Source organism: Gymnogyps californianus, chromosome Z (assembly GCF_018139145.2).
Source record: "Gymnogyps californianus isolate 813 chromosome Z, ASM1813914v2, whole genome shotgun sequence".
NCBI lineage: Eukaryota > Metazoa > Chordata > Aves > Accipitriformes > Cathartidae > Gymnogyps > Gymnogyps californianus.
The window spans coordinates 71,978,727-72,005,015 of record NC_059500.1 but is presented as its reverse complement, the minus strand read 5'-3'; the positions used below and the strand labels follow the sequence as shown (position 1 = coordinate 72,005,015).

Below are 26,289 nucleotides of genomic sequence, written 5' to 3'. Positions count from 1 at the left end.
ACCCACCTCTGTTCTCGTGCTCGTCCCGATCTCTTTGCATTCTTCTGCGCCTCTTGCCCTAACTGCACCTCTTCTCTTCCCAAAACACCAAACAACTCCCCTCGCTGAAGGTTCCAGCTCAGCTGTGACTCCCATGAGCAAGCCCAGGCATCCTGAAGCCCTCATACCATTTTTAGGGCCAACTCTCTCTCTCTCAGATGTCAGCACACTCTGCTCCGTCGCCTCCACTCTGCTTGGACTTGTTCTGCGTCAAAGACAGCTTGGAAAGTGCTGCTCAGCTCATCCCCCAGGAAGCTCCAGACAGCTCTAACAGTCAAAACCAGCAAGCAGACAGTTGTTCCTGTCAGATCTTCTTCGACCTTGTGAATTAATAATCCATATTCTCCTGGCTAAAAAGTTGAATCATGGAGAGATTTTTCAGCTGAGGGAAGCATTAACTTTGCTTTGCAAGTGGCAGATTTTGTCAGTTGTATTTGTGACATAAGTGTTACAAAAATACAGGAATTCAGCATATGACTCCAGGTCAAAAGCTTAAGCTGAAATCTGCCACGTCCTAGGTGAACTGTGGAATGAATCACATCAAATTACATATTGGGAGAGGGCGCACTTACCTATACATGGACTGGCTGAGGACAGAACAGACTCCAAAAACATTTAGGGACCAAAACAGGTCCTCCAAGTCTGTCAAAACTACTTAGGTCACCGACAGGTATGAGCTCTTTATTTTCCAAACTGTCCCCAAGCGCAGAGCATGTATCCTCCCCTCCAGACATCCTACCGAGTACCATGAATGAACAGTATCTACATATATTGAGTCTCCATAGAAAACCTAACAGTTATTGAGTAGCTGCTCTGGGGCAGTCTCTTGTAGTTAACCAAGGCATTTCATGTTTTCTGTATAAAGCTTTCTGTCATGAGGACAGCTCACAGCCTGACTAGCCTCTGTAAAGAAACAGAAACTTAACAATATTCCATGATAATTGACTGTCTCTAGCTTCCAAATCACATTGTACGTTAAAAACACTGATTCGCTCTTCATTATCTCCACTGACTTCTGGAAGTCAATGGCAGTTCTTTCCATCTCAGCTATTACTACCAGAAATAGTAATTCTGCAGAGTTTTTTGCACTTGGGCAATATTACCAGTATACTGGGCCTCTACCTTACAGATACTCATCTCACTGTTTTCTACACATAGAGATTATTTTTGATAGCATCTTAAAAGGCATTACATTTCACCTCTCTTTATAATTCTAGTATTTGCTTCATTCACTTCCCAGCAAAAAGAGAACAAAAACTGATGGTATTTCTGTGGTAACAGATTGGGAAAAATGTGGCAAGAGGTTAAACCTAGCAGTGGCATCCAGTATAGCTCATATTTGTTATTTAACTAGTCTTAACTATTAAAGTTGACCCCCTTAAGTTACAGACTGTCTGAAGTGTTCTGTAGCAGTGTTTCCTGATCACTGATGATCCACAGATAATGTACAAGACAGTTAAAAAAACCTAACATCTCTACACATATGAGCAAGCCAACAAAAGAAGAGCCACAAATGATCACTCAAAGTTTAGCCAATTTTTAGCTGGACATAAATGAAAACTGTACAAAATACTCATTTGTTTTCTCACCTAAACCAATTGATGCTGCAACTAAAAAAAGGCTCAGAAACACTATTCTGTAACAACAGTTACTAATGACCAGTATTCTTGACTTGCTATGAGTTAGCATAGGGAGTATTCATCAAAATACTATTACAGCATTGATTTCTGACATTACTACAATGTTTAACTGGTTGTCTCTACAGCTGTACATTCAAGTGACTGAGAAAGTGCTGTTCTGACATATGAACACGGTCCAGAGCTGCAGGAAAATTTTCAATCCGCTACTTTTGTCACCAAAAATGTAGATTCAGGTCAGCTGAAACTATTCACAAATTCATGTTGATACTTTAAAATTAATTGTCAAAGAAACATTGTAAAAGTCAAATGCTTCACTTCAATACTTTCAAAATTAGACTTTTTTAAAAATTATGCAACCATTTTCAACCTGAATAGTTCTGTTTACTTAAAACAGGCTGAAGAACATGAAAGCTAAAAATGTTTCATTTCACCCTAGAAATTAAAAATGCTTTATTTGTGCCTGAGCAAAACGGTTTTAAACCTGAAATAACTTTCTATTTTTCCTTTTGCTTTTCATCACAACAAAATCACGTTTCAAAGTGCACCCTAACATATGTGTCATTTTTCTCTTACACTCAAATCCCTCTTATTTTCCAGCTTGACCAATGAACCGAAACTTTTTGTACAAAAACCAACCCCCTGGTCATACCTCAGCAGCTGCAACCAGAAATCGCTCCTGAAAACTTGCTTCCATATTTCCATATGGAGAAGCAATCCTCAAACTTCTATTTGACTCTTCTATTTCAAAGTGACGAGAAACTCCAGTACTCTAATATAACTGGCTTATTCCTGCTTGACCTTCAGCTATAAAACACTGACACCTTTGGCTTTCTGTGAATGGCATCCTTACATTTCTAAGCCATCCTTGCCAGAAGAGCTCAGCAGCCTCGCTGTCCCAAGAGAGACGTTCTGCCAGGGCACAAAGCACCCACCACTAACTTGGTTCCTCTCCAGGTGATGCGCTCTTTGTGTACCACGGATATATAATGCCACTCCTGAAGCTTCATGGAGCAAAATAGCACTCCATCCTCTCAAGTCCTCTCCTTCTTACCAAAAAAAATACAAGAACTTGCCCCATCAGGCTTTGCCTACTCCAGTAAGTTAAATATAGTCAGGGAACAAACACACACAGACACTAGAACTTGTTTGCCTACTCTACTGAAGTGGATGGTTCCCGGTATGGCCTCAGTAAGGGCCAGCGAGCACACTCTCAATCAACTCCTGAGCATGGCACAGGAGTGGACACAGGCCAGGAATCCCTCTCAGTAGTCAGGATCTGGCCACTCTGTTCAAGAAGCTGAGAAAATTTAATGTATGCACACAGACTGTTCTGTGCTACTTGGCAGCAATGCCAAAGACTACTGGAGTATTTCATTCATTAGCACAAACATGGTCTCATTGTGTAGGAACAGTGGTTGCCATGAATATCTACAGTGTTACAGTATGAGAGTAAATGCCAGCTCAGCACTCACAGATAAAAAGTAATACTGTAAAACAGAATATATACAGGAATACCACTGGCATCTTTTAAACAAATTTTTTCAAGCAAAGTTGTTACAGAGGATGTCTATTTACATTCATCATATAAACTGCCTGCCTTTGCAGCTGTTCTATACGTTTACAATGTCAGGCTTTTCCTACACATTCTGGCATTGGATTAGTATTTCCCGGGTATTTTTCTCATTCAGTTACTCAAATATGTTCACATTTCTAAGAAATAATAGTTTCTAGTTCAGCTTTCAAAATGTACAGCTTAAACTGTGACATTTCAAATAATCTCTTTCAAGACGTCAACAGAGAGGATACGCATGGGAACTGGGGAACTTAGTTGAAACCACCCCAGCCGGCATCCCCTTATTCTTTGGCACTGCCACCACAAAAACCTTGGGTAGATTTCAAGAAGACAGATTTACCTACTTTAACTTTTCCAGATGTGAAAATAAGTCAAGAATTCAGCTAAAAATATCTTTTCAAGACTGGATTTGAGAGAGTTCTCCAGCTGTAACATGACAGTCCAATTATAAAGCACTAGACAGAAATAGATGAGTTCATGTCCAAACATAAAACACGTAAAATTTAAAAAAAAAAAAAAAAAAATTGTTCTAGACAGATCTTTGTCTTAGTATTTGCAGAATTGACTGGTTAAGAAATAATTTCACCCCAGGTCCTAAATATCTAAGTAAAAATGTATGAGGATGCATTTACTTATATAAACCAATGAAGCATCCATTAAAATATACAAAGGATTTTTTCACTGAGCACTGACAATGAGAATTTCTTGATCTTATAACCAGTAGTTTAAAAATTGTCTCTTAGCTGCCTTGAAATCCTGACTTATAATAACAAAAGGACAGGAAAATACTAAAAAATTATCTAGATTACACTTTCCTTTTTTCTACATTTAGCTTAGGTCTATTAACGTAGAAGACAGAACCCCATTTTTTTCAAAACTTACCAGAAGGTACCCTCTATGTCAGCCATAGAACTACCTACTGTACATCGTAGCCACATCAAAGAAAATGTATCATACAATTTTTAGCAAAACACACAGAGGGAGACGGAGGTGGAAGAAAAATACTCTAAAACCCAATATAAAGTATTTGGAGTACCTCTTGTAACTTTTAAATAAAACTTTTTCAACCATCCAAGGAGCTGAAAAGAAGGTCCACTAGTGTTCCTTATATAAATTGCCAGGCTTTGTTTTAGCACTGTGTTTCAATATTTTATTTTGTTCATGGATATAAACACATTCCTTTTCACCTTTTTTTTCCCCAAAATAGTTTCTCACAGTTAATAGGTAGTGTGCACTAACAAGACTGGAAAGGGGTTTTAAAAGCTAAAAAGTAAGACAGTAATCAGTGCTTTCCAAATACTCCAAAGTATTTGGAGTTGAAAAACTAGTGTCCTTGGCTGTCAGCAAAGCAAAGATGAAATCCCAATTTGGTATTTGTATTAGCTATTTTATGTGTTATTGGCATTCTCAGGAATTCTCCAGTGCTCTCATTCTACAAACTCTACCTGCTTATTAATTCAGCTGAAGGTAAGGTTACTCAGGACAAACCAGAAATTATTGCAGCACACTGGATGTGGCACAGCAGACAGGCTGAGACACCACAGAATTCAAGTCATGGTGCCAGACCTGCCTGAGAATCGAGAAAAATTAGTCTATGCTGAGAGCCTGTATTGGCACAGCCAGCTTAGCAGTGCTCCCTGTGCACCTCACCCACAGCAGCTTTTGCACCCCCATGCAACCACTTCTACACCCAAGATGCTCAGCTCTGCCCTCCATTTTCTGATGCCAAGCAGCAAGCTAGTAACTAATTGTAAGCTCAGGAAGTTCTGCAGATCTAGAAGGAACAACTGCCTCTGCGAGGGCGTATCAAACATACTGTGCTGGATCACATAGCGTGATTAGAGAGCAAATACAGCTGGCCTGTGCTTCCAAAACGAAGTGTAATCCAACAGCCCCTGGCAAACACGTCTTAGCTCACAGTTCTGCTTCACCCCTTCCAGGCTGCCACTGCCACTGCGCACTCTCATCTTGGGATCTCCAGATCTCCTGGAAATATGGCAGTACCAAAGCGGTTTCCACAGCAAAACCCAAGCCTACAAGAAAATCCAGAAGCATCTCTAACCATTTCACCTGCTACCATTGAGTTTTACTATGTAAAAGCCTAAAAATGACAAATCAGTCTGAAGACACCAACAGATAGTAATATTCAGAAAGCATTTATCTGAACTAACAGAGCAAACAAATAGGTAATGCCATTAATTTTATAACAGAACTAATTAGCTATTGTAATGGACTGCACAAGCCCCGATGTTTGCCTTCTAACATTACATTTACAGGATTTAAATTTCAACTGCTCTTTTTCCCTTCCTTCCTTCCTCTAGAATTATGGAGAATATCGTACTTTTTCCAGACATCACTCAAAGCTATCACGACTTATTTTCATTATGAAGGGACTGTGAGGAGCAGGATGAGCATGAGCCATTATGGGGGAGCAACGGTGAAAGCTGGACATAATGGCTGGATCCTATTCCTTTGCTCATCAGCCATCCTTAGAAACAGCCAAAATAAACAGATACTTCCCTAAAATACTGTAGGCCATTCAATCTTTTTGGCACCATCACATGAAACGGAATTTGAAAGCAAGATGAGGGAGTGGACAGCGCTGGGTGACAGGTGTCAAGTCAGTGAAATTCTGTGCCTCATCTTCCCCATCTCCCAGTCTTCCCGCAGCTGTCTAAAGACCTTCATGCTGGAGGCATGCCGCAGACACAGAGGCCAAGTTCTCATGAATGCACCATCCATCAGTAAGCGAGCATTCCTTGCATAGCAGTTTGTTGTACATGGAAAATAGCCATTACAGTTCACCCATAATTCCAGAAACTTGAATTGTTTAAAAAAAAAAAAATCTCAGTTTTAAATGTTCAAAAGACAGTTTAAGAAATGTAAAGTACCCCAACTAAATTAATGTATAATGTCTGTGTTGTAAAAGAGAAATGGCTACTCACAGAATAGGTCTTTGAAGTGGTAGTTAAACCATGCCTTTTAATTAGTATGGTTTAAATTCAGATTACTAAGGGAAAGAAGGGAAAGACAGTCTGGAATTAATCTTGAAATGAAATGCTATTCTTTCAAGGTTTGATATGATATCTTTAAGAAATGCTGCATATGCTATAACCTTCTTATCTCTGGGCTTATACAGCACAGTTTATTTGGCCTTTCTCTGGACAAGCTTTGTTTTTTCCATTCCATTTCTCCACTGTATTTAAAATCCCCCAATCCCACTAGTGTGCTCAAAGGAAAAAACACATGCTAACACTTTGAGGGGCCTCCTTGTCCTTGGCTGAGGCCACATGTCCTGTATTTCAGATGACGTTACTAAGCAATACAGCCTTCAAAGCCTCAGCCCCAACCCTGCTGTGCTTCTGCAGCAAACACCAGCAGTGCAAGAGCAGCTCTTACAGGTGAGGACTCCCCCCTGAGCCTGGGCCTGAGAAGGGGTTGGTCAGTCTGGGAGTTACTGAAATGAATTATGCTAATACAACATCTTGAAAACCTCAGATTTTCACTGCTTTTAATGCAGTGAATGCAGAAAATCACTGCTTTTAATGTTTTCTATTCTTAGAAGCAGGTCCTGATAACAACATTTTCCAGCTTCTTGACATTTTGAAAGATGACCATGGAGGTTCTCCCGCTCCAACTCAGCACACAAGATTTCATTTTGCCTGATTAAGCCCCTGAAGAGACACCCATGCACGGACAACAGCCATTGAAACAGCAGAGCAGGGACAGCCCATCACCCAGCTACTCCATCCTGCAACTGCGGAGAGCTGACAAAGGCGTCTGTAAACTGCTAGAAGGAGCAAGGGGAGGAACAGTGCAAATGACATCAAGACGTCCTAGGGGAGGCAGTCGACAGCGTCTTTGCAGGTGAGAGGTTAAGGACTCCTGCCACCAGGCACCTCGCATGAGCAAGTCCTGTTAGGATAACACCGTCTTGGGGTGACTGGCGCCATTCTCAGCTCTTCATGAGTACTACTGCACTGGCTAAAGTATGTTTCCAGTTTTAGCCAGAGTTTTGAGAGTGGCTTTTTCCTTTGATTCCAGTTTCATATCAGAGACTGGTTGTCAGGGGCATTATAACCTGTTGGATGTCACGATCCCATTAATTCACTTCCATTTTTGTCATGCATAGGGTGGAGGTTCACCAGGAACATCAGCTATAATTAACTGGATTCCCTGTAGTTCGCTGCCTACAGAAAACTATGCCAGAATCCTTCACATTGGATTGGGATTGGGAGCTATGGGAGCTCCCACACCAAAATGCCAAGAAGTTTGAAAGTGTTTGCTTAGAACTGGGTTTGAGCTTTGAAATTTGCACTCCCGTGGAAAGAGAATCAAGCAACGCCCTGTCAACAGACTCAGCCTCTGTTATTTTCTAAATGGCAATCTCAGTTTTCATTTGCAGAAAGTCTCTGGCTCCTCTTCTCTCCAGGTAGCCTTGAAATTATAAAGGTATGTAAACGGATGGGACCAGAGAGAAAAATGCAGACAGGTTTGTCTCAAAGAAACATTCAGTTCACACACATCATAAACCAGCATGATTAATTATAGCTTAAGGAGAAAAAAAAATCCCCAAAATGGCTAATGATGGATAAAACCAGGTTACATCCATCAGCTGGGGAAGGGGCTGTTTAGTAATCCATTCCCCAATGTTAAGGCTATCTCTGCTTGGACAACTTTCAGCTGCCTGCCAATGTTACCAGTCCAGGCTTTGCAGGAAACTCCTTTCTTTTACTGCCATTCTTCCCCATTACCTCCCCAGCAGATGAAATTTCATCCCTTTCATCTCCCTCCATCTCCTCTGAGGAAGACTTGACTGACAGAAGTACCTCACGATGGGCAATGGATGCAACTGGGACACTGAAAAGAAAATACCATAAAGCAGAGTGGTTCAGGGAGTATTTTACCTGGAGAATGTCATGCAAATAATACAGAAAATGACAGGAATGATCACTTGTTAAAACTGCAGCACCTGAAAGAAGACTTTGATCCAAATCCAAATCTCCACAGAGCTGAGGGGAATCCAGACTGGGGGCTCAGCTGACAACAGTGCAGATCAGAGAGGAAGGAACTTGATTCAGCTTGTTTTAGAGCTCAGGCAGGCAAGAAACTTGCTACTAATTCTAACTTTGGCAGAATGGAAGACTCAGACTGAGGCTGTGTTTTAATCGTGTTTAAAAAGTATTTAAAATACAAAAATCTATCTCTGCAGCTTCAACTCAAACACTGTTTTGCAGCTGAGCAAAATAATAGACAAGACCTTTTTTAAAATGAGTACAAATCAGAGACAGCATGGAATTAGAGCTTTTTTTTTTTTTTTTTTAAGAAATGAATAAAGGACATCAAGGCTTTGGACCTTCTATTTTGCACAAACATTAATTTTTGGGCAGTGTTTCTTGAGACTGATTAGAACGGTTCAGAAGAGACTTCCTCTCCTTTAGCAGTCTAATTTATGTACACAAAAACTTCATCATTAGTTGTTCAAAAAGGACAGGAATACGTAGTTTTTTCAGCTAAGCCACCTGATTACATGTTGTCTGCTGAAGTAAGTTTAAGTCAAATATTTGCAAGAGAAGAAAAGATGGAAGTGTATAAGAGATCATGACAAAAAATCAATATTCTCTTTTATGCTTTTTCATACAGAAACCTGGACATGCAACAAATGGTTCCACAAAGTCTTCAAACAAGTGCAGTATTTAAGGGCATCAACTAAAAACATTTGCTATACTTTTTAGCATAGCAATCTTTTGGCCACTTTTTTTTGCATAAAGGTGGATGCCTACTTCTGTTGGACAATTCCTTTTTCTAGAAAAAAAATTGTGTGTAATTCTGTATGATCTTTAAGTGAACAGTGCCCCTCCAGTCTGTTATTTACATACAGTTTTTTCAGGACAGTTCAGAAATACCACACAATAAAGAGGTATTCTTTGCAAAGATACCCTGCAACAGGTATTCTTTACATAAGCACTGTGAAACTGAGGAATAAACCTCACGCTACTAGAAGTCTTTCACAACAAATCAAATCCAGCTACCAAGTCCAGTAGGTCCCTAAATCTGTGTTGAGGCAGATCTTTGTTTTCAGCCACCGAACGCAAAAACAGTTCAGACATAAACACCTGTGTCAGAAATGACATCCTGGACTCCAAAAGATGCCCTCTGCAGCCTGCTGTCCAGTGAAACTGCGTCTGCTAAACACAACATCCCAAGCTACTCAATATTGCCAGAAATTCACTATGAGAATGGTCCCCACAAGCACCCATCACTGGAGTTGAGAACTCCATCCTACACTCAGCAGATAATCAGGAGAGCACAATAGGATTTGCGCACTGCAGAACATGCTACCAAGTAATTGTGTGTGGTGTGGGATAAGTCCAGATATGGCCCCACTTCTCCCTAAAAAGGAGAGAGCTTACAGTTCTCTACAAGATGACTGAAGTAGTGGTGGACAGAAAAAAATCTTATAACTTCCTAAGTTATGCAGTTCCCCTCGTTCTCAACTAATCACAAAGCTAAAATCTATGCTGAGAGGAGTATTACGATCTCCTTTTAAGTACAATTCATCCAGAGGAGTCTCTCCAAGTACACAAAACGCATCCAAGTTCAAGCAGATGCTGGGACATGAAGAGTGAAGAACACCAGCCCCAAGCAAGGAGTGGACAAACTGCAAGGCCACTGTGTTTCATACCGAAAAACTGTGCTCAGACACCTGTTTAAAGTGGGTCACGTATGACAGGAGGCTGCCAGAGGCTCATCAGGGATCTGCAGACTGAGCCCATATCAGTGCATTAGCCCCACAGCACAAATCCAGCACTTCTCAGAAGAATTAGAAATCTGTGATCTGCCCAGAAATAATAAGGTAATTGTAGTTTCTTTTTAGAAAGTTCACAGAGAGTTCAGAATGACCGAGAAATCCGTCACTAACCAGACTGAAGGCTGAACAGCTTTGCCAATACTACTCCATTAATGGGTCAAGTGTTCTGAGGAAATTTTCAGACTCCTGCAACAAAAACGTTTCCTAAATGTAGCTTAGCTTTCTGGGTTTTCTATCTCAACTGTGGAAATAAGGCTTACAATTGTTCAAGGCTAGCATTATCCTACAAAAGAGAAAGGGGTGGCATGTGACATGTAATGGTTTAATTTTAAAGCTTGCTATTGCTCTCTGAATCAGTAGTGCAGCAATTTAACATATACATTACCAAACCACTTGTTTACCCAATCAATGGCAACACTCAAAAGTGCAATAGCATCACCACAGTTTGACAAGGAAAGCTGTAGGCACAGAGCAAGAGCAGAATATATTCCTCTATGACAGTACATGGTTAGAAATGCTGAACTAAGTTCAGTGTGGATCCAGACTGAGGCTCCTCCATCTGACGAATGGTTAAGCAAACTGTTTGAATGAAGACATGGAAGAGACCACAATCTACCCTTTAAACTACAGGAAAGCAAGTGCAGTAAGCAAGCATGGTGTAGCAAACACTATTTCTTTCCGGTGGCACAGGGACCGAACAGAAAGACTCCACAGAAACACAGTGAAGCAGATTTTTCTCTCCTTATAGTTTTGACTCATATTATTTGGAAAATGGCCTGTCACAGAACTTTAAAACTTATTCAGTCATTGAGTGAGGAATTGTATCACGTTTCTGATGCCTTTTGGTGGCAACAAGTGACTATTATCACATTATAACAACAACCTCGTGTTTTCACATTTTTCTCCCTTACCTTCTGGACAACACACGCACTTATGGAAAGCACCTTGTTTCAGTTAGTAGGAGCTAGTGAAATACTGACGGTTAAATTCCAGCAGAAAAGAGAAGAAGATGAGAAAACAATCAGGGACTGGGAAAGCAGGTGCCAGCACTCTGCCAGCATCGAGCTTTCTCTGGCCCCTGTTCAGCACAGACTTTGGATCCACTTGGAGAATGTGCTAGTTTTGACTCTGCACTCATTTAACTGGAGAGGAAGAATTACACAAAATACATTATTTTATTCCTTTCTCCTCTACCAATATTTCTACTGCCTGTAACTACAGCCTAGGCAACTCCCAAGGACAACTCATCCCAAAAGTCAAAGATGACATCTTAGGATAGGATGAATCAGCCTTTGACAATGACTGTTCTACTCCACTAACTATAAAAGGAGCCAGCTTGTAACACAACTAGCTTAAACTCAAGTATTTAACTGCTAGGCTACTCAAGTTGAGAGATAAGAACCTTATCCTGTGTCCTTAAAACCTGAAGTTCAACTAATAGTAAACATATCTATTAAATATCTGTATGCTAATGAAACCTAGAATCCTTTTTTATTGCTTAGCAAGGCTACACATTTGTGCCTGCTCGTTTGTTAGAAGTAGCAGGATTTTTGACAGCAAAGTGAAATGAACACAGAAGTCTTCTTAAATTCATGTCAGATGTTAGAAACTCAAAGTTGAAGGATTCTTATCTCCCCGGCACAGAATCCAGAGGTTTTAGAAACAGAAGAGGACTCTTCCTTTTCCTGGAGAAGGAAAGCACAAGACAATGAAAAGAAGTCCATCTTATCTCTGATTAGCTTTTAATAAACTCCAGAGAGCAGCTAGGGGAAAAAAAAAAAGTCTTCCTGAACCGTGAAAGTTAGAATCTTCTGCTTTCATTTCATGAGCTTGTCAGGGGGGGAATCCCTTGATATCAGTTAGCAGCAATTGTTTCATCCACTGCTAGAACAAAGCCGCAATCATGTCTTTTTTTCCCAGGTACCCCACCCCTGAAATGCTAAATCTCCTGCTGTCTGCACAAGCAGGCACTCACTGTTTTCAGTTCAATGTAAACTGTTCCAGAGATGAGAGATACTCCATGTACTCCTGCAAGCTGTTTGTTTTGTTGTTCCTGCTTTAAAACAGAAGTCATTCTGACTGAATGTATCTATTCGCTCTTTTTTCATGGCAAGCATCTTTTAAACAGGTTAGTAGAGCCTGTTCATCAAAAGCAGAAGGATGCAGGCAGAAAGATGTTCTTCCCTCTACATTGAATTAATCTCAGTTACTACAATTCAATGTGTGAACTTACCATCCTAAGAATAATAGTCTCTGTGTTTTGGAGAAACTAAGCAAATTAAGCTGAATAGTAATTGATGTGGTTAAATACAGGATAAACAAATACTGGAAAAATGTCAGCATCATTCTTTAAAAGATATGGAAGCCACACAGCATGTACCAGGGGTTCTGCCAGCAAGCAAGGCTGCTTACATTGGCCACATTGTTCTTCCAAAAAAAGATCGGCAATCCTTTGAGAATAAAATAGTGTCCTGGGCTTTTTTTCCCCTCCCTCTTCCAAGTGGTTAAACAAAGGATTTCACTGTCAAAAGCCAAGACTAACAGTTTATGCTGTACACTTGCAGACAGAAAAATTGAAGAGAATCCTCTGGCAGTATCAAGTTAATCATCAAAAAGCAAGACCATGATTGAATAAAATCCTGCACTCAGACATAACCCTTAGGAAGAACAAGTAACTATTGTCTGAAACAGCTTAATGGCATTCTAGTCACCTGTTATATGAACTAAGCCACCAAGCCATCGTTCAAAAGACTTAAAAACCAGTTTTGCACAGATGATGTTGCTCTGCTCCTTCAGCTCTCCTCACCACTCTACTCATTTTACACAGCACCCGGCCTCTGTCTCCTCCCTCCCACCCCAGCCTTATCCTATCACAGCTCCAATGCAAAACAGCTCCAAATGCAAAATTTTCAGTTATAAGATTTATAACTCCTCTGCAGACAAGGAGTTGGAGGTCCATGTGCAGCCCAAACTAATCCTAACTAGTGATCTGTGTAGAACTCATCTACCAAATCTTTCAATGCCAAAATGAGGGTAAAGCATCTGACAACTTCTATACACCTAAAGCTCCAATGAAGTATTCTCAGAGATCTATTTTAATACCCTAAACCTTTCTTTCCTTAGTTATATATTACAGCCTACTACAGCAATCACTGGGTTGCAGTCTGAATAAACTCAATTACCCTCCTTCTAAATGACAGCAACCTGACCACCTCACCAGTCCAAGAAAAAGAAGTCCATCTATTCGTACCGTATCTGTCCCCTCTGTAGCACTTAGTCAGGAAGGGCTCCATTACATCACAGCATTTTCATTCACAAACTTTACAAAACTTCTCCTTTTTGCAGCTCACAAACAAACCAATACCTTGTGGCAGACTGCATGAAACCAAAGAGAAAGAAATGGGAGGAGATCTTTTCTTATTCCATAGAAGGGAGGATAATTCCTTCTCTCTTGCATTATATCTTGGAGCACAGTCAGGTTTTTAAGATAACCTATTTAGAAAAACAAAACAAATCCCCAGATCCTTAGTTTCCTCTCCTACAGACACAAATGATTAGAGAAGTTATTTATAAAGCTCAGGGCCACTTTTCATTTATCATTTTTGCTACTTCTCACACAGATTTCAAATGATACAGTAAGACAGCAGCTTGCAATGTACAGTATCATAATGCTGCTTTCAAGATCAGAACTCAGTTTTGCATGCAGCTAACGACTGAGTCATCTGGCAGTTGCCTAAGCAGCAGTGGAAGTGTACAGCACAAACCTAAGTTTTAATTTACATCATTTATCACAATGATTTTTCTCCAAATATCTGAAACTGTTAAAGAGACTGCAAATTATAAACTAATTAATATAATCATTGTAAAAGCACAGGAATGTAACTGATGCTGAAGCATTACTGTATGTAGCTGAGACAGATGACAAGCAGGTCGGAGCCTGGAGATTCACGTGGTTGTTGCCACAGCAAAAGTCATGAGCATGCTGCACAGGGCTTCTTCCAAGAGGTGATATGGTCCTTGCATTAAAAAAAAAGCTTGAAAAAGACTCCACAGGAGGTCAGCATCTTCTACCTATTCCCTCCCACATGAATTCCTCTATTTTGATTTTGCCTATACAACTAGTCTTTATATTCCTTGCCTGACAGACAGGTTAATTCTGACTAGAAGACTACTATTATCACCTCCCAACTTTGTGTGCTGACTTGAAAGCATCTGGGTGGTTCAACTTTTCCAAGCAAAAGTCACCAATACATTTTAGCCTGGGCACACAAAGGGTTTCCCAAGCGTAAGTTTTAGAAATGACCCAATTGTCTTAGCTTAAGTTTAAAAAACAAACAGAATCAGAGCTGAAATAAACAAAAGCAGACACTCTGCATGATGAATCTCAGCCCATAAGGTTAAAATATTTGATTCTGAAAACCAGTTCCTACAAGAGATATGGCACGCAACTCTTCATCAGTTAAGCCCCAGCCCAGTGGGGACAAAGCTAGGGCTGAGAATACAAAACGGTCACAATGTTTAATGTGTAAAATAGAGTTAGTTTCTACAATTAAATGTGAACTGTAAATTGAAATTGTTTTGTTTTAAAGTGATCCCAAAAGGCATTTTGGGGCCACTGGGCCATCTGTGATATCATGTGGGTGTACCAGACTTCTGGCACCAAACTTAACAGCATGAAGTGCTTGAGGTCTTGAAAAGGGGGAAGAGTCAACTTACCACCTTTAAAATTTATTTATGAACCAAGTATTCCCCAAAGCCTGTTTAATGAATATATTTAGCACAGAAAGCAAGAATTGACCCACTTTCCTTTTTTGTTCTGTATTTCACTTCTAATAAGAGCAATTGCTATGACAATGCATAGTGTAAACAGGACATGACACTGCCTTCTTTCTTTTTTCTACCCTTGTTGAAGAGCTGGCTACAATAGAAGCGAGATAACAAAACACACAAATTAAAAGTAAAGGCCTTTAGAGGAACCAACGATTGTTATATCCTGTCACACAAAGGGCAAAAAGGTAATGAAGGAAATGCTATTTTTCCCCTCATGCACTTTTTCACATCAATTATTTAACTTTTATCATAGTCAAGCAGATTACTGCTTGACCAAAAGCAGACATTACCTCTAAAGGCTGATTGAGTCAGGTAAACATAGAAACATAAATGACAGTATATTACTTTGTTAGTTCATAAGACACTGCCTTTGTTAGCCTGGAATATCATGAACATATTATTACCACCAGAAATAGTTCTGTCACATTAGAATGAATAACATCAGACAGGCAGTTTAAATTCAAAAGCCTATTAGAGTCAACTTAGCTAGTCTAAGTGATGAAATCTCAGGGAAGCTCTGCTCAATTTTTCCTGGCTTCCAGGTACAGCCAGTCTTTTTCTGTCTCATTCTGCAGGACTTTGAAGGAAGATATAAGAGGTAAAAAGTGAGAGGTAGAAAGAAAACAAGCAGGCTACACAAAGCAAATATACAGCATGATCCCTGGTATCTCCTATCTCCTCTCCATACTTAAAATCATTGCTTACAGATGTTATTTCATCCATAAAAGAAACCTGGAAGACAGTAGGCAAGAACAATTTCCTCATTCTTCACAGGCAAATCTAAACTAATTCCTCTCGTTTATCCCAGCAGTCATCAGAAGAAATGGAAAATCACAGAACTATTTTAGACTTAAGCCAAAATAGACATCAACTTCAGATGTCCACGGCTTTTCAACTTCAGGCTTCTTTGTCTAACAAGCAGATATATTTTTATTTGATGAAAAATAATAAGGAACAGCATTCATATTAATTCTTACAGCTTCCCCTTATTCTCACCTTCCCAATATCACAGAAGATTGAATAGCTCCGCCCAAGGCATCAGCTTTCTAGTCTCCCCCAGCTATCATTTCACACTGCTCTTCGCCAGCAAGCAGGAAGTGCAAATCAGGTCTATGACCAGAAACATAGTGGGGCTGAGTTGTTGTTTGCTTCTTTAATTTATCAATTCATATTACACAGCAGTAAAACTTCAGCAGCAGCCTTGACTGCAGATTAAAAATTCCTACATTCCTCCTTTTTTTCCACCCCTGGAAAAGAACCAACTACTCTTTAACCATTAACCTGTGAAAGACAGAAACACACCCCTGTGTATTCTGCAGCTCTATTTGTACATAACTTGGGCCTTACATCATTTAGGTTATTATCCATTCTCCCTACCAATACTGTACCTTTTCTAAAGTTTGGTGCAGACTCAGCTTGAAGGCCTCAAACATCAGAGAACCAGTGCAAGATCTGTAAATTTTTGGTATGAAGTCAATCAAGTAAATTACTTCACTAAATAAAGGAACACATTTTGGAATTATGAGATGCCAACTACCTTCTAGATACCCTCTTCCTTGCCAGGACAGTGTATTAGTTTTTTTTCCAAGAAGACACAATGCTGAGTAATACTGCACCAATATTTAAGTTATTTTTACTTATACTTCTACAAAAAACACCTTACTGTTAATGCCCTGCACTCCACTTTCAGAAAAACCAAATAAAAGTTTTTAAATATTCTGGTAACTATCACAGAGAATCTAGAAATCCTAAGTTTAAACCATGGATTAGAGGGGGGACATTTTATGTTGAGGACAGCATTTGCACGGAGTGAGAATATTTTATTAAAAAGAATAATAACTGCAATTCTCATCATCCCAGAACTACTCAAGAATTCAAGTCAAACTCACTGAACAGTTCTGGCTGGAGAAAAAACTGAAGGGGTAGAAAGGATCAATGGTGTGAAAATGATATCCCAGCAGTCATAAGGGGGATTTAAGTTTTCAGAAAGGAGCCCAAATGGGTGGCTCCCGAGGTGTTTTGACTAAGACGCTCTCCTTTTGCATAATCTCTTTTTACAGAATTTAAAAAAGCCTGGCAGAAGGAAAGGCACACACCACTGGAAAACAAAAGTTGCTCAAAAAGATGCAGACAGCAAATAGGCAGAAATCCAGCAATATTTGTACCATTCAATCCACATGCTTGTTCTTTTTCCATCGGGATCGCCCGTCTTCTCCTTAAAGCATTTTGAAGGATATTTGCCCCATAGATAATATGGGGATGGGGTGTTCCCTCCTCCTGTGGATGCTTTTTAATGGGCTCAATGAAGTAATCCCCACGGGGCAGATGGAAATATCCAGTCTGAAAATAAGCATAAAAGAGTTAATCTCTACTGTCCAGTACTGGAAGTCAAAAACTAAATAGACTCTTTTTGTATCACCATCCCTGAGCTTTTCTCATAAGCCAGTCATTACACTGCAGAAATATGAAAACAATAGGTTTTCAGCATTTATTTTGCTGCATACATCAAGGTTGCTCTGTACCTCACAAAGGCGTAACAGTCCAAAGGGGAACAGAAAAAATATCTTCTTCCTAATAACCTGAAATCTTGTATACTGAGGCAGAGGCTCCCATATTTGTACAAAGCCACTGAAAGGCCAAAAGTTAATTTGTCAAACATGATGCACTAGAAGGAGTTGTGTCATGTTCTTCTGGTGTTTTGCATCCATTCCCCAGAGAACAAGCCCTGAAGAGAAGCTGTTTCATAAGTGCAAAGCGTAATCCTGCTCCTAGCTGCGATTCCACAGTCAGATTACGCAACCCATCAGATGGGCTGGACTGTGTGGTCCACTCTCGACTCAAACCCCCCTGGCCCCCAGGCTTCCAGTGAAAGAAATAAGTAGCTTTTCATGAATTACAGCAAGCTATTGTGATCATACAATAGAGCTGCCTAACAAAGGCTGTAACATTTCTCATGCTATAACTTCTGCATCAACCTCCCAGCTTTGACTGAGCTACAGGGCCTTTGATATCCACATGGACTACACAGGATTGGTTTACACCGCCCTCTGCCATGATCCAAGAGACACATGCAACTGGACATGGCCTTGGTCCCTTGTGTCTCAGCATTTTTGCAGGGATTGCTAACATTGCAAAACCATTGTATAGCCCTTTCACTTCAACATATACAGAGCAGTACTAAATCTAAAGCAAAGGATCTACTGACATCCCAGCCCACATGGGCGATGTGACAGAACATTGAGGTATCCCACTCTTATGGCTTCGTTTCCTCTTCACCTTCTTGCTGTGGTCAGTGCAGCCTTCTTAACTTGTTCTGGAGCTGGAAAAAATGCAGTAACACTGTGTTCCTGCAGCTGCTGTATTCAAACTTACAAGGACAGACAAATGTAAAAACCCTTTTGAAACACTCCAAGGTCTTACAGTTTCCCTGGACAGCTGGGAAAGCCAGTATCAGGGTAAGGACAAGAGGAAAATCATATGAATGGAGGAAAAGCATTCTTAAAAATTAAGCAACCATGGGCTCTATGTACTAGGAGCTCAAAGGCAGCTCAGTGAGATCTCCACACAATGTGCTTTGAAGTCCTCTCTACCAGATACCTTCTGCCTCCACTCCGATTGCCACAGGCCCAATACATCCCACAGCAAACTTGTGCAAATAAATAACTGTGACTGTCTGTGCTGGTTTTGGCTGGGATAGAGTTAATTTTCTTCATAGTAGCTAGTATGGGGCTATGTTTTGGATTTGTGCTGGAAACAGTGCTGATAAATACAGGGATGTTTTCGTTATTGCTGAGCAGTGCTTGCACAGAGTCAAGGCCTTTTCTGCTGCTCACACCACCCCACCAGCGAGGAGGCTGGGGGTGCACAAGAAGCTGGGAGGGGACACAGCCAGGACAGCTGACCCCAGCTGACCAAAGGGACATTCCATACCATATGATGTCATGCTCAGCATATACAGCTGGGGGAAGAAGAAGGAAGGGGGGGATGTTCAGAGTGATGGCGTTTGTCTTCCCAAGTGACCGTTAGCGTGATGGAGCCCTGCGCTCCTGGAGATGGCTGAACACCTGCCTGCCGATGGGAAGCAGTGAATGAATTCCTTGTTTTGCTTTGCTTGTGTGCGTGGCATCAGCTTTACCTATTAAACTGTCAAGTTTTCTCAGTTTTACCCTTCTGATTCTCTCCCCCATCCCACCAGAGGGGAGTGAGCGAGCGGCTGTGTGGTGCTTAGTTTCCAGCTGGGGTTACACCTTGACACTGTCATTTCACAGAGTTGCCAGCTGGGGTTAAACCTTGACGCTGTCATTTCACAGAGTTTGCCCAACAGTTCTTAAGAGCAGAAACGCTTTCCTTCCAGTTTTCCAGTGCAAGTCAAAGTTTAAAAGCCAGAGGTTGGCCTTGGTTTGAAGCCTTGGTTACACCCACAAAGTTTCGCAGGTTCAGGACTCAAAGTCACATATGTTTGCTCACCGGGATTACAGTTACTGCCTGTATGGTTTTTGTTTCATTTTTAGAAAAAAGAAATCAAGACTTCTGATTCTTAAACAAGAAATCCAAGAACGCTCAGGTTTCTTTTTAAATTATAAATCAAGGCTACTTTTGACATAGGAACTCAGACACACTACAAAAGCAATAAATCCCATGTTCAGATTGGATAAAGATGTCAGGCAAGCATGAATCTACAGAGCAGGAATGCCTACACAGAGGCTAGACCAGGAAATCAGTAGATGTGGCTTTCTTCCTGCTGCTCAAGGAGTCAAAGCACCACCACAAATCTTTGCCCATTCCTTTTCGTTCCACAGGATTCAATCTTCCCTGGATATTCTGAAAGTCTGGGTTCTTTGACCTTCTTTTCCTGTTGTGTTTTTTAACCCAGCTGGAACCAGGAAGAACTCACCATCTTCATTGCAGACCCTGATTTTATAGGGCAGGCTGATTAGTCACTGGACTATTGTGTCAAAGTTGCATCTGTAAGAAGACAGGCCAGGCAATCATATAAAAAATGAAGTATATTAGTAGTGACCTCATTTCCCAAGCTCCCCCAGCAATGCTTGCATGTTAAAATTCAGCTCTCCATCCAAGCTGTATGGAGCAGGAGAAAAAACAAAAAATTCATCATATTTCATACTGCACATGCATACACACAGATGGCAGTAAAGGTTGTTCAATGAGCCAGCAAACGTTGGCTACTACAGAACATGGCTTCAGACATTCCCCTTTTTTTTTTTTTTTAATTATTGTTTTCTTAACTTTATCATTTTTCAGTATGGAATACCTATTTTCACAGTCTTACAGCTTTTTGCTATAACAACTCTATTCCAAGCCATCCCTGTTCCAATACAGCCACAACACCCCCAACCAGGTGCATTCTGTGGACAACATTTGTTAAGTTCAGCAGTGTGACTGTACTGTCCCACCCACCTGCGGCAGAAATCCTGCCAGTCTTCCTCTAGATCTGGGATGAAACTAGTTGTCCCTCCTGTCCTCTGCAGTAACCGCTTGTATACTATACATATACTTGTATATACGCTTGTATACTATAGTATACTAGTTCGTATACTGTTTGTCACCGTCATTTGTAGCACTTTCCGGAAGTATGTGTGGCTACTTGACTCACATCTACTGCATGTGCTTTCTTCTTTATGTTGATAGACAACTGAATATGCACAGAAACACAGTTAGCAGCACTGTCCTTCTCTGTGTTGCAATTACTACCTTCCTGCTTGTCTCCTCTTTGTTACTTGAGGCAAGGTCGACAAGAAGCCTCCTGCACTTCACGAAGAAAAAAATGGAAATTTTTAATGTCCCTTAATTTCTGGAAGAGGCCATGTCTGTGTGTCAGATCTCGCCTGAAGAAAGCTACCTCAGGCATGTGTAACTTCTACAAGACAGCTTTAACATTTGTTCTTTAAAAGAGGTTGGTAACAGCCAGAACTTTCATATTTGTTGGCTACAGATTGCTGAATCTTGGGAAGATAAAGGCTGCTCCCACACTCAACATCCAGACTGAAGTCACTGTAGAGCACGAAGAAGTCTGAGGGCCTATTTTACCAAGGAGATGCTCCAGACTTTGTAGAATGTCGTCAACTCGCAGTTCAACTTGCCACAACAGCTCCTGACACCTTGGCACTATCGGAAAATCTCTTATTGAAAAGCAGCTAAGCCCGTAGAGTAGCAAAATTAAGCTAGAGCTAGAACTGCTACTAGCTCAGAATAAAACAAGAACCCTAGGTATATTTTCAGGTTATACACAACTCTTCATGGTTGGCTTGGCAATACCGCTGGGCACACTCACACAGCCATTTCAGGCATTAATGCAATGGTGCGTCCCCACAAACAACTGATGGGATGGCACTGAAATATATAAACCAGCTTTGTCACCAGAGAGAGTGCAACCGTACCCGTCAGCCCCCTGACCAAGCATTTCTGAACCACAGACACAGCTTGTTGCAGTTTCTCTGGTTTTAGCTCTGACCTCACAATGACCAATGAAAAACACTTTTAACCTCAGTCTAAAAAGTGGTTCTTGAGATAGGAGTATATTTCCTTCACTCCCGTTGCTTCTTGCAGGGTTGAAAAGTATCAATATAATGAATTCAAGGCTGCAAGTCAGTAGGCCAGTGCTCTGCCTCAAATTCTTGGTTTAACCCAACAAAGCATTTGGGAACAAGGTATCCTTGTCTCTTTCCCATCCCCACCTACTTGTTCCTGCCATCAAACTATGGCCATGAGTCCCTCCACAGTGCAGTCTGAGGAGGGAGGAAGGAGGAGCAAGGACACATTGAGCCTGTATTGCCTCTAAACTCATTGTAACATGGTAACATGAACCTTGCACCTTGATTTAATTTATGGAACAGATCTGATGTTCTCCATGAGACTGAACGAACATTCAGCACTTGGGAATCCTCATTGAAAAACTAAGTTATAAATCATCGCTGTTGTGCGAAACTTTCTCCTGTTTTCTGTCAGTCTACAGACTAAAGCCCAGCTCTACTTGCAGTATCTAAAACCTTTGCAAAGAAAAGGCTGGGGTGACACCGTGTTACTGTTCTTACACAAAAGATCCAGCAGAACATGACAGTTTTCCAAGTACAACACTTCTACATAAGGTGACAGATTGCAAGTTGTAACGAAAAAATAATTTGCTCCAAAAGTTCTCATGGATCCTAAATTCCAGTAGCAATAGAATTTATTTAAACAAAACTGCCTGCTCTGTCTGTAACAAATTCCCCAATAAAGCAAGATATTTATAAGCAATCTTTCCTTTCACTTGAACTTTGTGCTCTGGGAGTTTCTGAAAGAGTTTGAAATCTGGATGAAACCATCATCACTACAATACAAAATAAGAGAAACACCATTACATCCTACATGGCATTTTAGTGCTATCTGCACTCTCCCCAGCAAAGAGAGCTGCCTCAATGTGTTCCCTGCTACAGAACAGAGACAGGATATTGTAACCAGGCCAGATCATCTCTCTCCGAAGGTGCCAGTCAGTGTGTTACCAAACATCCCTGAGTACTCCCTCTTCCCTGACAGTTTCAACACATGGGTATTCTCTATCCATGTTGCTAGCCTGGAATTAGTGCATGCATTGCCCTAAATTATCTTGCAACTGCAGTTCTCATGGTGCTACAGCATGTGGAGAAAGTAAGCTGGAAGAGAAGAGGAAAACAGAAAAAGTAAAATAATCTGAATAGATTCTCTGGTCTGTATTACTACTCCCAGCCACCAGGCCAAGAGGAGATAAGGGTTCTTGAGACCAGTGCCTTAAATAAAGCTCTGTAAACGTGGCACAGAAATGTTTTATGTCCTGTGTTATCTGAAGTACCATAAGCCAAAGCAAATTTAGGGAGGCTCAGGAACTGTAGACCTTTCTGCACAGCCGTATTACGCTCATAACTGCAAAAGAAACTGGAGAGTGATACCAAAAATGTGCATTACTCCATATCCTCTAAAAATCTGTAAAACATTATGACATGCATTTTATTATCTGCAAATGGCTGCACTGGGTGCCTAAACTTCCCAGAGATGAGAAGAAGACACAATGTTCAGCTCATGTAACAGATCAGACCTGGAACCTGCCTCAAAACTCTCCCCTAATTCTAGTACCATGTAATTTTCTGAATGTCTAAAAACATCTGCCAGTTCCACTTCTGCACTACAACAAGAAGAGGAGCTGATACCCTCCAGGAGAAAATTCCTCTCATGGCTATTCCCAGAAGTAACTGGAAGATAAGTTAGGCATTTGTGTATCTTCTAAATCAAAATCTTTTATCCTTGTTTTGTTTATCCTGAAACTATTTTATTTTGACTGATTGGATGTCAGGTAGAAACCATCATTTTCATTCCTGTCCAGAATCACAAAAAAGAGCACACACAAGTTGTACTCTAAGTTATAAATCAAAAAAATCCATCAATTACACGATCTATCAGTTGGAAGTATAGACCCTATACATTAGCACTAGTGAATAAAATTATCATGGTTTTAACCCTGAGAAATGTGGTTTCTCAGAAATAGTCCATTACTGTAAAAAAATTAAATACTTGATATTTCAAATGTTTTTTAAAATGTTCTTCTCCCAATACTGGGAGAAATAATATTTTTTATGAATTCAAGTTCCTGCTCTGTCTTATAGAGAAATATGTTATAGAGATACCTGTGTAAATTTATGGGTAAAGCCAATTAAGGAAATCAGAGTGGGAAATGCACCATGCCCACCAGTGCTGCTTGGGATGAAGTGATTGTAAAAGTCCGCTTCCAGCACGCAGATGTGCTTTCCAACAGCTTCCAGAGACTTCCAGCACTTACTGAACTCGCGCTTTGCACTTGCACTTTCATCCTGCACAGGCTATACACAGAGAAATGAAATGCTGAGACCAACTGGAAGAAAACACCACCAATCTTCACATTAAACTTACTTCAAAGCACTCAGAACTGGCAAAATTCCCGTTGCTGATTAAGTACTTCTTTAGTTTTGCTCTTTATATCTGTTCTTTTCTGACTCACAACTATAATAGCAAGAATTTTTCATTTAAAGTCCATCAGATTTCAAGCTATGTATACATACAATATATGGGGGGGTTTTAGCAGTTTGTAGCATCATCCACTTTTGAGAGCATTCACACAGCCTCAGAATACACAAAGGAGCGCCATTACGGAAGCCTCATTGGAAATAAGCCAGCCTTATTTATGCTTATTACAGAGCTTAGTTTTCACCACAGAAAAAATTACTTCAGCCAAGTTTCCCTCATTTAAACTTCTTTATGAAAAGCTATAACGGCCAGAAAATAGGGACTGGGTGTGGGGTGGCTGGCTGGGGGTTGGGTGGGTGTCTGTGTGCTGGGTGGGTGGGGTGGGGGGCTGTTTGGTTTTTTTCCTTCAATGCCTTTAGGGGAAAATCTAAAAATCTACCACAGAATTTTTTTCTAAATTGTTGTTCTCCCCTCCTTCAAATCTCCCCCTTCATCCCCAAATTCTGACACATTTTGGCCAAAAATGTTTCCCAGACTGTATTGGGAAGTGCTGCTACATTGCTTAATGGGATTTTCAGTTCAAGTGCCTCATTATTTTGACACAAACAGCTCCCTAGACACGTCACATCTCCCACACTGCATGTTGCTCGCCAGGAGGACATGGTGATCCCGGGACACTTCTGACTCAACGTTTTCAACCAACTTTTTTGATTTTCAGTAGAAATCTACATTTTCCAGTGGAAAGCAGATATTTTTCACATATTTCTTTTGGTCAAAAGTTCAGAGGTTTTGTCAAAATATATTTTCTGGCAGAATTTTTTCAATTAATTCCACGTGGGAAGATGAAGCCGACTCCTGTGGGAAGGGAAAAGAGCAGCTTTAGCCTTGGCTAAGGTTTTGCAATTGCAATGTTACCCCAGACAGGAGAGGCTGGAATTAGTGGGTGTATGTCAGGAGAAGAAGGGAGGGAAAAAAAATGACAATGTGCAGTCTAAAGCTATGTAACTGACTATGTTGACAATAATGCCAAAAAGTAACATCTGTAGTGAGAACAGTGTATAACTCACTGAAAGCAGACGGCAGTATTTCTGACAATACTGATAATACACGGCAGTGATGGACTCTGAAAACACGGCAAGTTCTTAGAAGCAATGTGAAACAAAAATAAGACAAGATGCTGTTTTTACCTTTAAGTACTTTGCTCCAGCTGCTTATTACAACTGTAGTGCATGGTAAGAGAAATTCAGTTTGAATAAAAGAATTTTCTATTTAGACTAGGGAAAATGTGGGCCCTCTCCGGAAGGAAACGGGAGACCTGGTTACCCAGGACATGGAGAAGGCTGAGGTACTCAACAACTTTTTTGCCTCAGTCTTCACCAGCAAGTGCTCCAGCCACACTGCCCAAGTCGCAGAAGGCAAAGGCAGGGACTGGGAGAATGAAGAATCGCCCACTGTAGGAGAAGATCAGGTTCGAGACCATCTACGGAACCTGAAGGTACACAAGTCCATGGGACCTGATGAGATGCATCTGCAGGTCCTGAGGGAACTGGCGGAGGAAGTGGCTAAGCCACTATCCATCATATTTCAGAAGTTGTGGCAGTCCAGGGAAGTTCCCACTGACTGGAAAAGGGAAAACGTAACCCCCATTTTTAAAAAGGGAAAAAAGGAAGGCCAGGTGAACTACAGGCCAGTCAGTCTCACCTCTGTGCCTGGCAAGATCATGGAGCAGATCCTCCTGGAAACTATGCTAAGGCACATGGAAAATAAGGAGGTGACTGGTGACAGCCAACATGGCTTCACTAAGGGCAAATTGTGCCTGACAAATTTGGTGGCCTTCTATGATGGGGTTACAGCATTGGTGGATAAGGGAAGAGCGACTGATGTCATCTACCTGGACTCATCCAAGGCATTTGACACTGTCCTGCACAACATCTTTGTCTCTAAATTGGAGAGACATGGCTTTGACAGATGGACCACTCAGTGGATAAGGAATAGGCTGGATGGTCACACTCAAAGAGTTGTGGTCAACAGCTCGATGTCCAAGTGGAGACCGGTGACGAGTGCGGCTCCTCAGGGGTCGCTATTGGGACCGGCACTGTTTAACATCTTTGTCAGTGACATGGACAGTGGGATTGAGTGCACCCTCAGCAAGTATGCCAACGACACCAAGCTGTGTGGTGCAGTCGACATGCTGGAGGGAAGGGTTGCCATCCAGAGGGACCCTGACAGGCTTTAGAGGTGGGCCCATGTGAACCTCATGAAGTTCAACAAGGCCAAGTGTAAGGTCCTGCACATGGGTCGGGGCAATCCCAAGCACAAATATAGGCTGGGCAGAGAATGGATTGAGAGCAGCCCTGAGGAGAAGGATTTGGGGGTATTGGTTGACAAGAAGCTCAACATGACCCAGCAATGTGTGTTTGTAGCCC

General features: G+C 41.0%; 1 protein-coding gene across 1 annotated transcript in view; it reads right to left on the bottom strand.

Annotated features, from left to right (window-relative positions):
* ADAMTS12 (ADAM metallopeptidase with thrombospondin type 1 motif 12) overlaps positions 1–26,289 on the bottom strand; it is a 170,428-nt gene that overhangs the window by 85,085 nt on the left and 59,054 nt on the right. Inside the window, exon 3 of the mRNA XM_050913345.1 lies at positions 17,059–17,233. Within this exon, the coding sequence (XP_050769302.1) occupies positions 17,059–17,233 (175 nt within the window). The remainder of the gene's footprint in view (positions 1–17,058; positions 17,234–26,289) is intronic.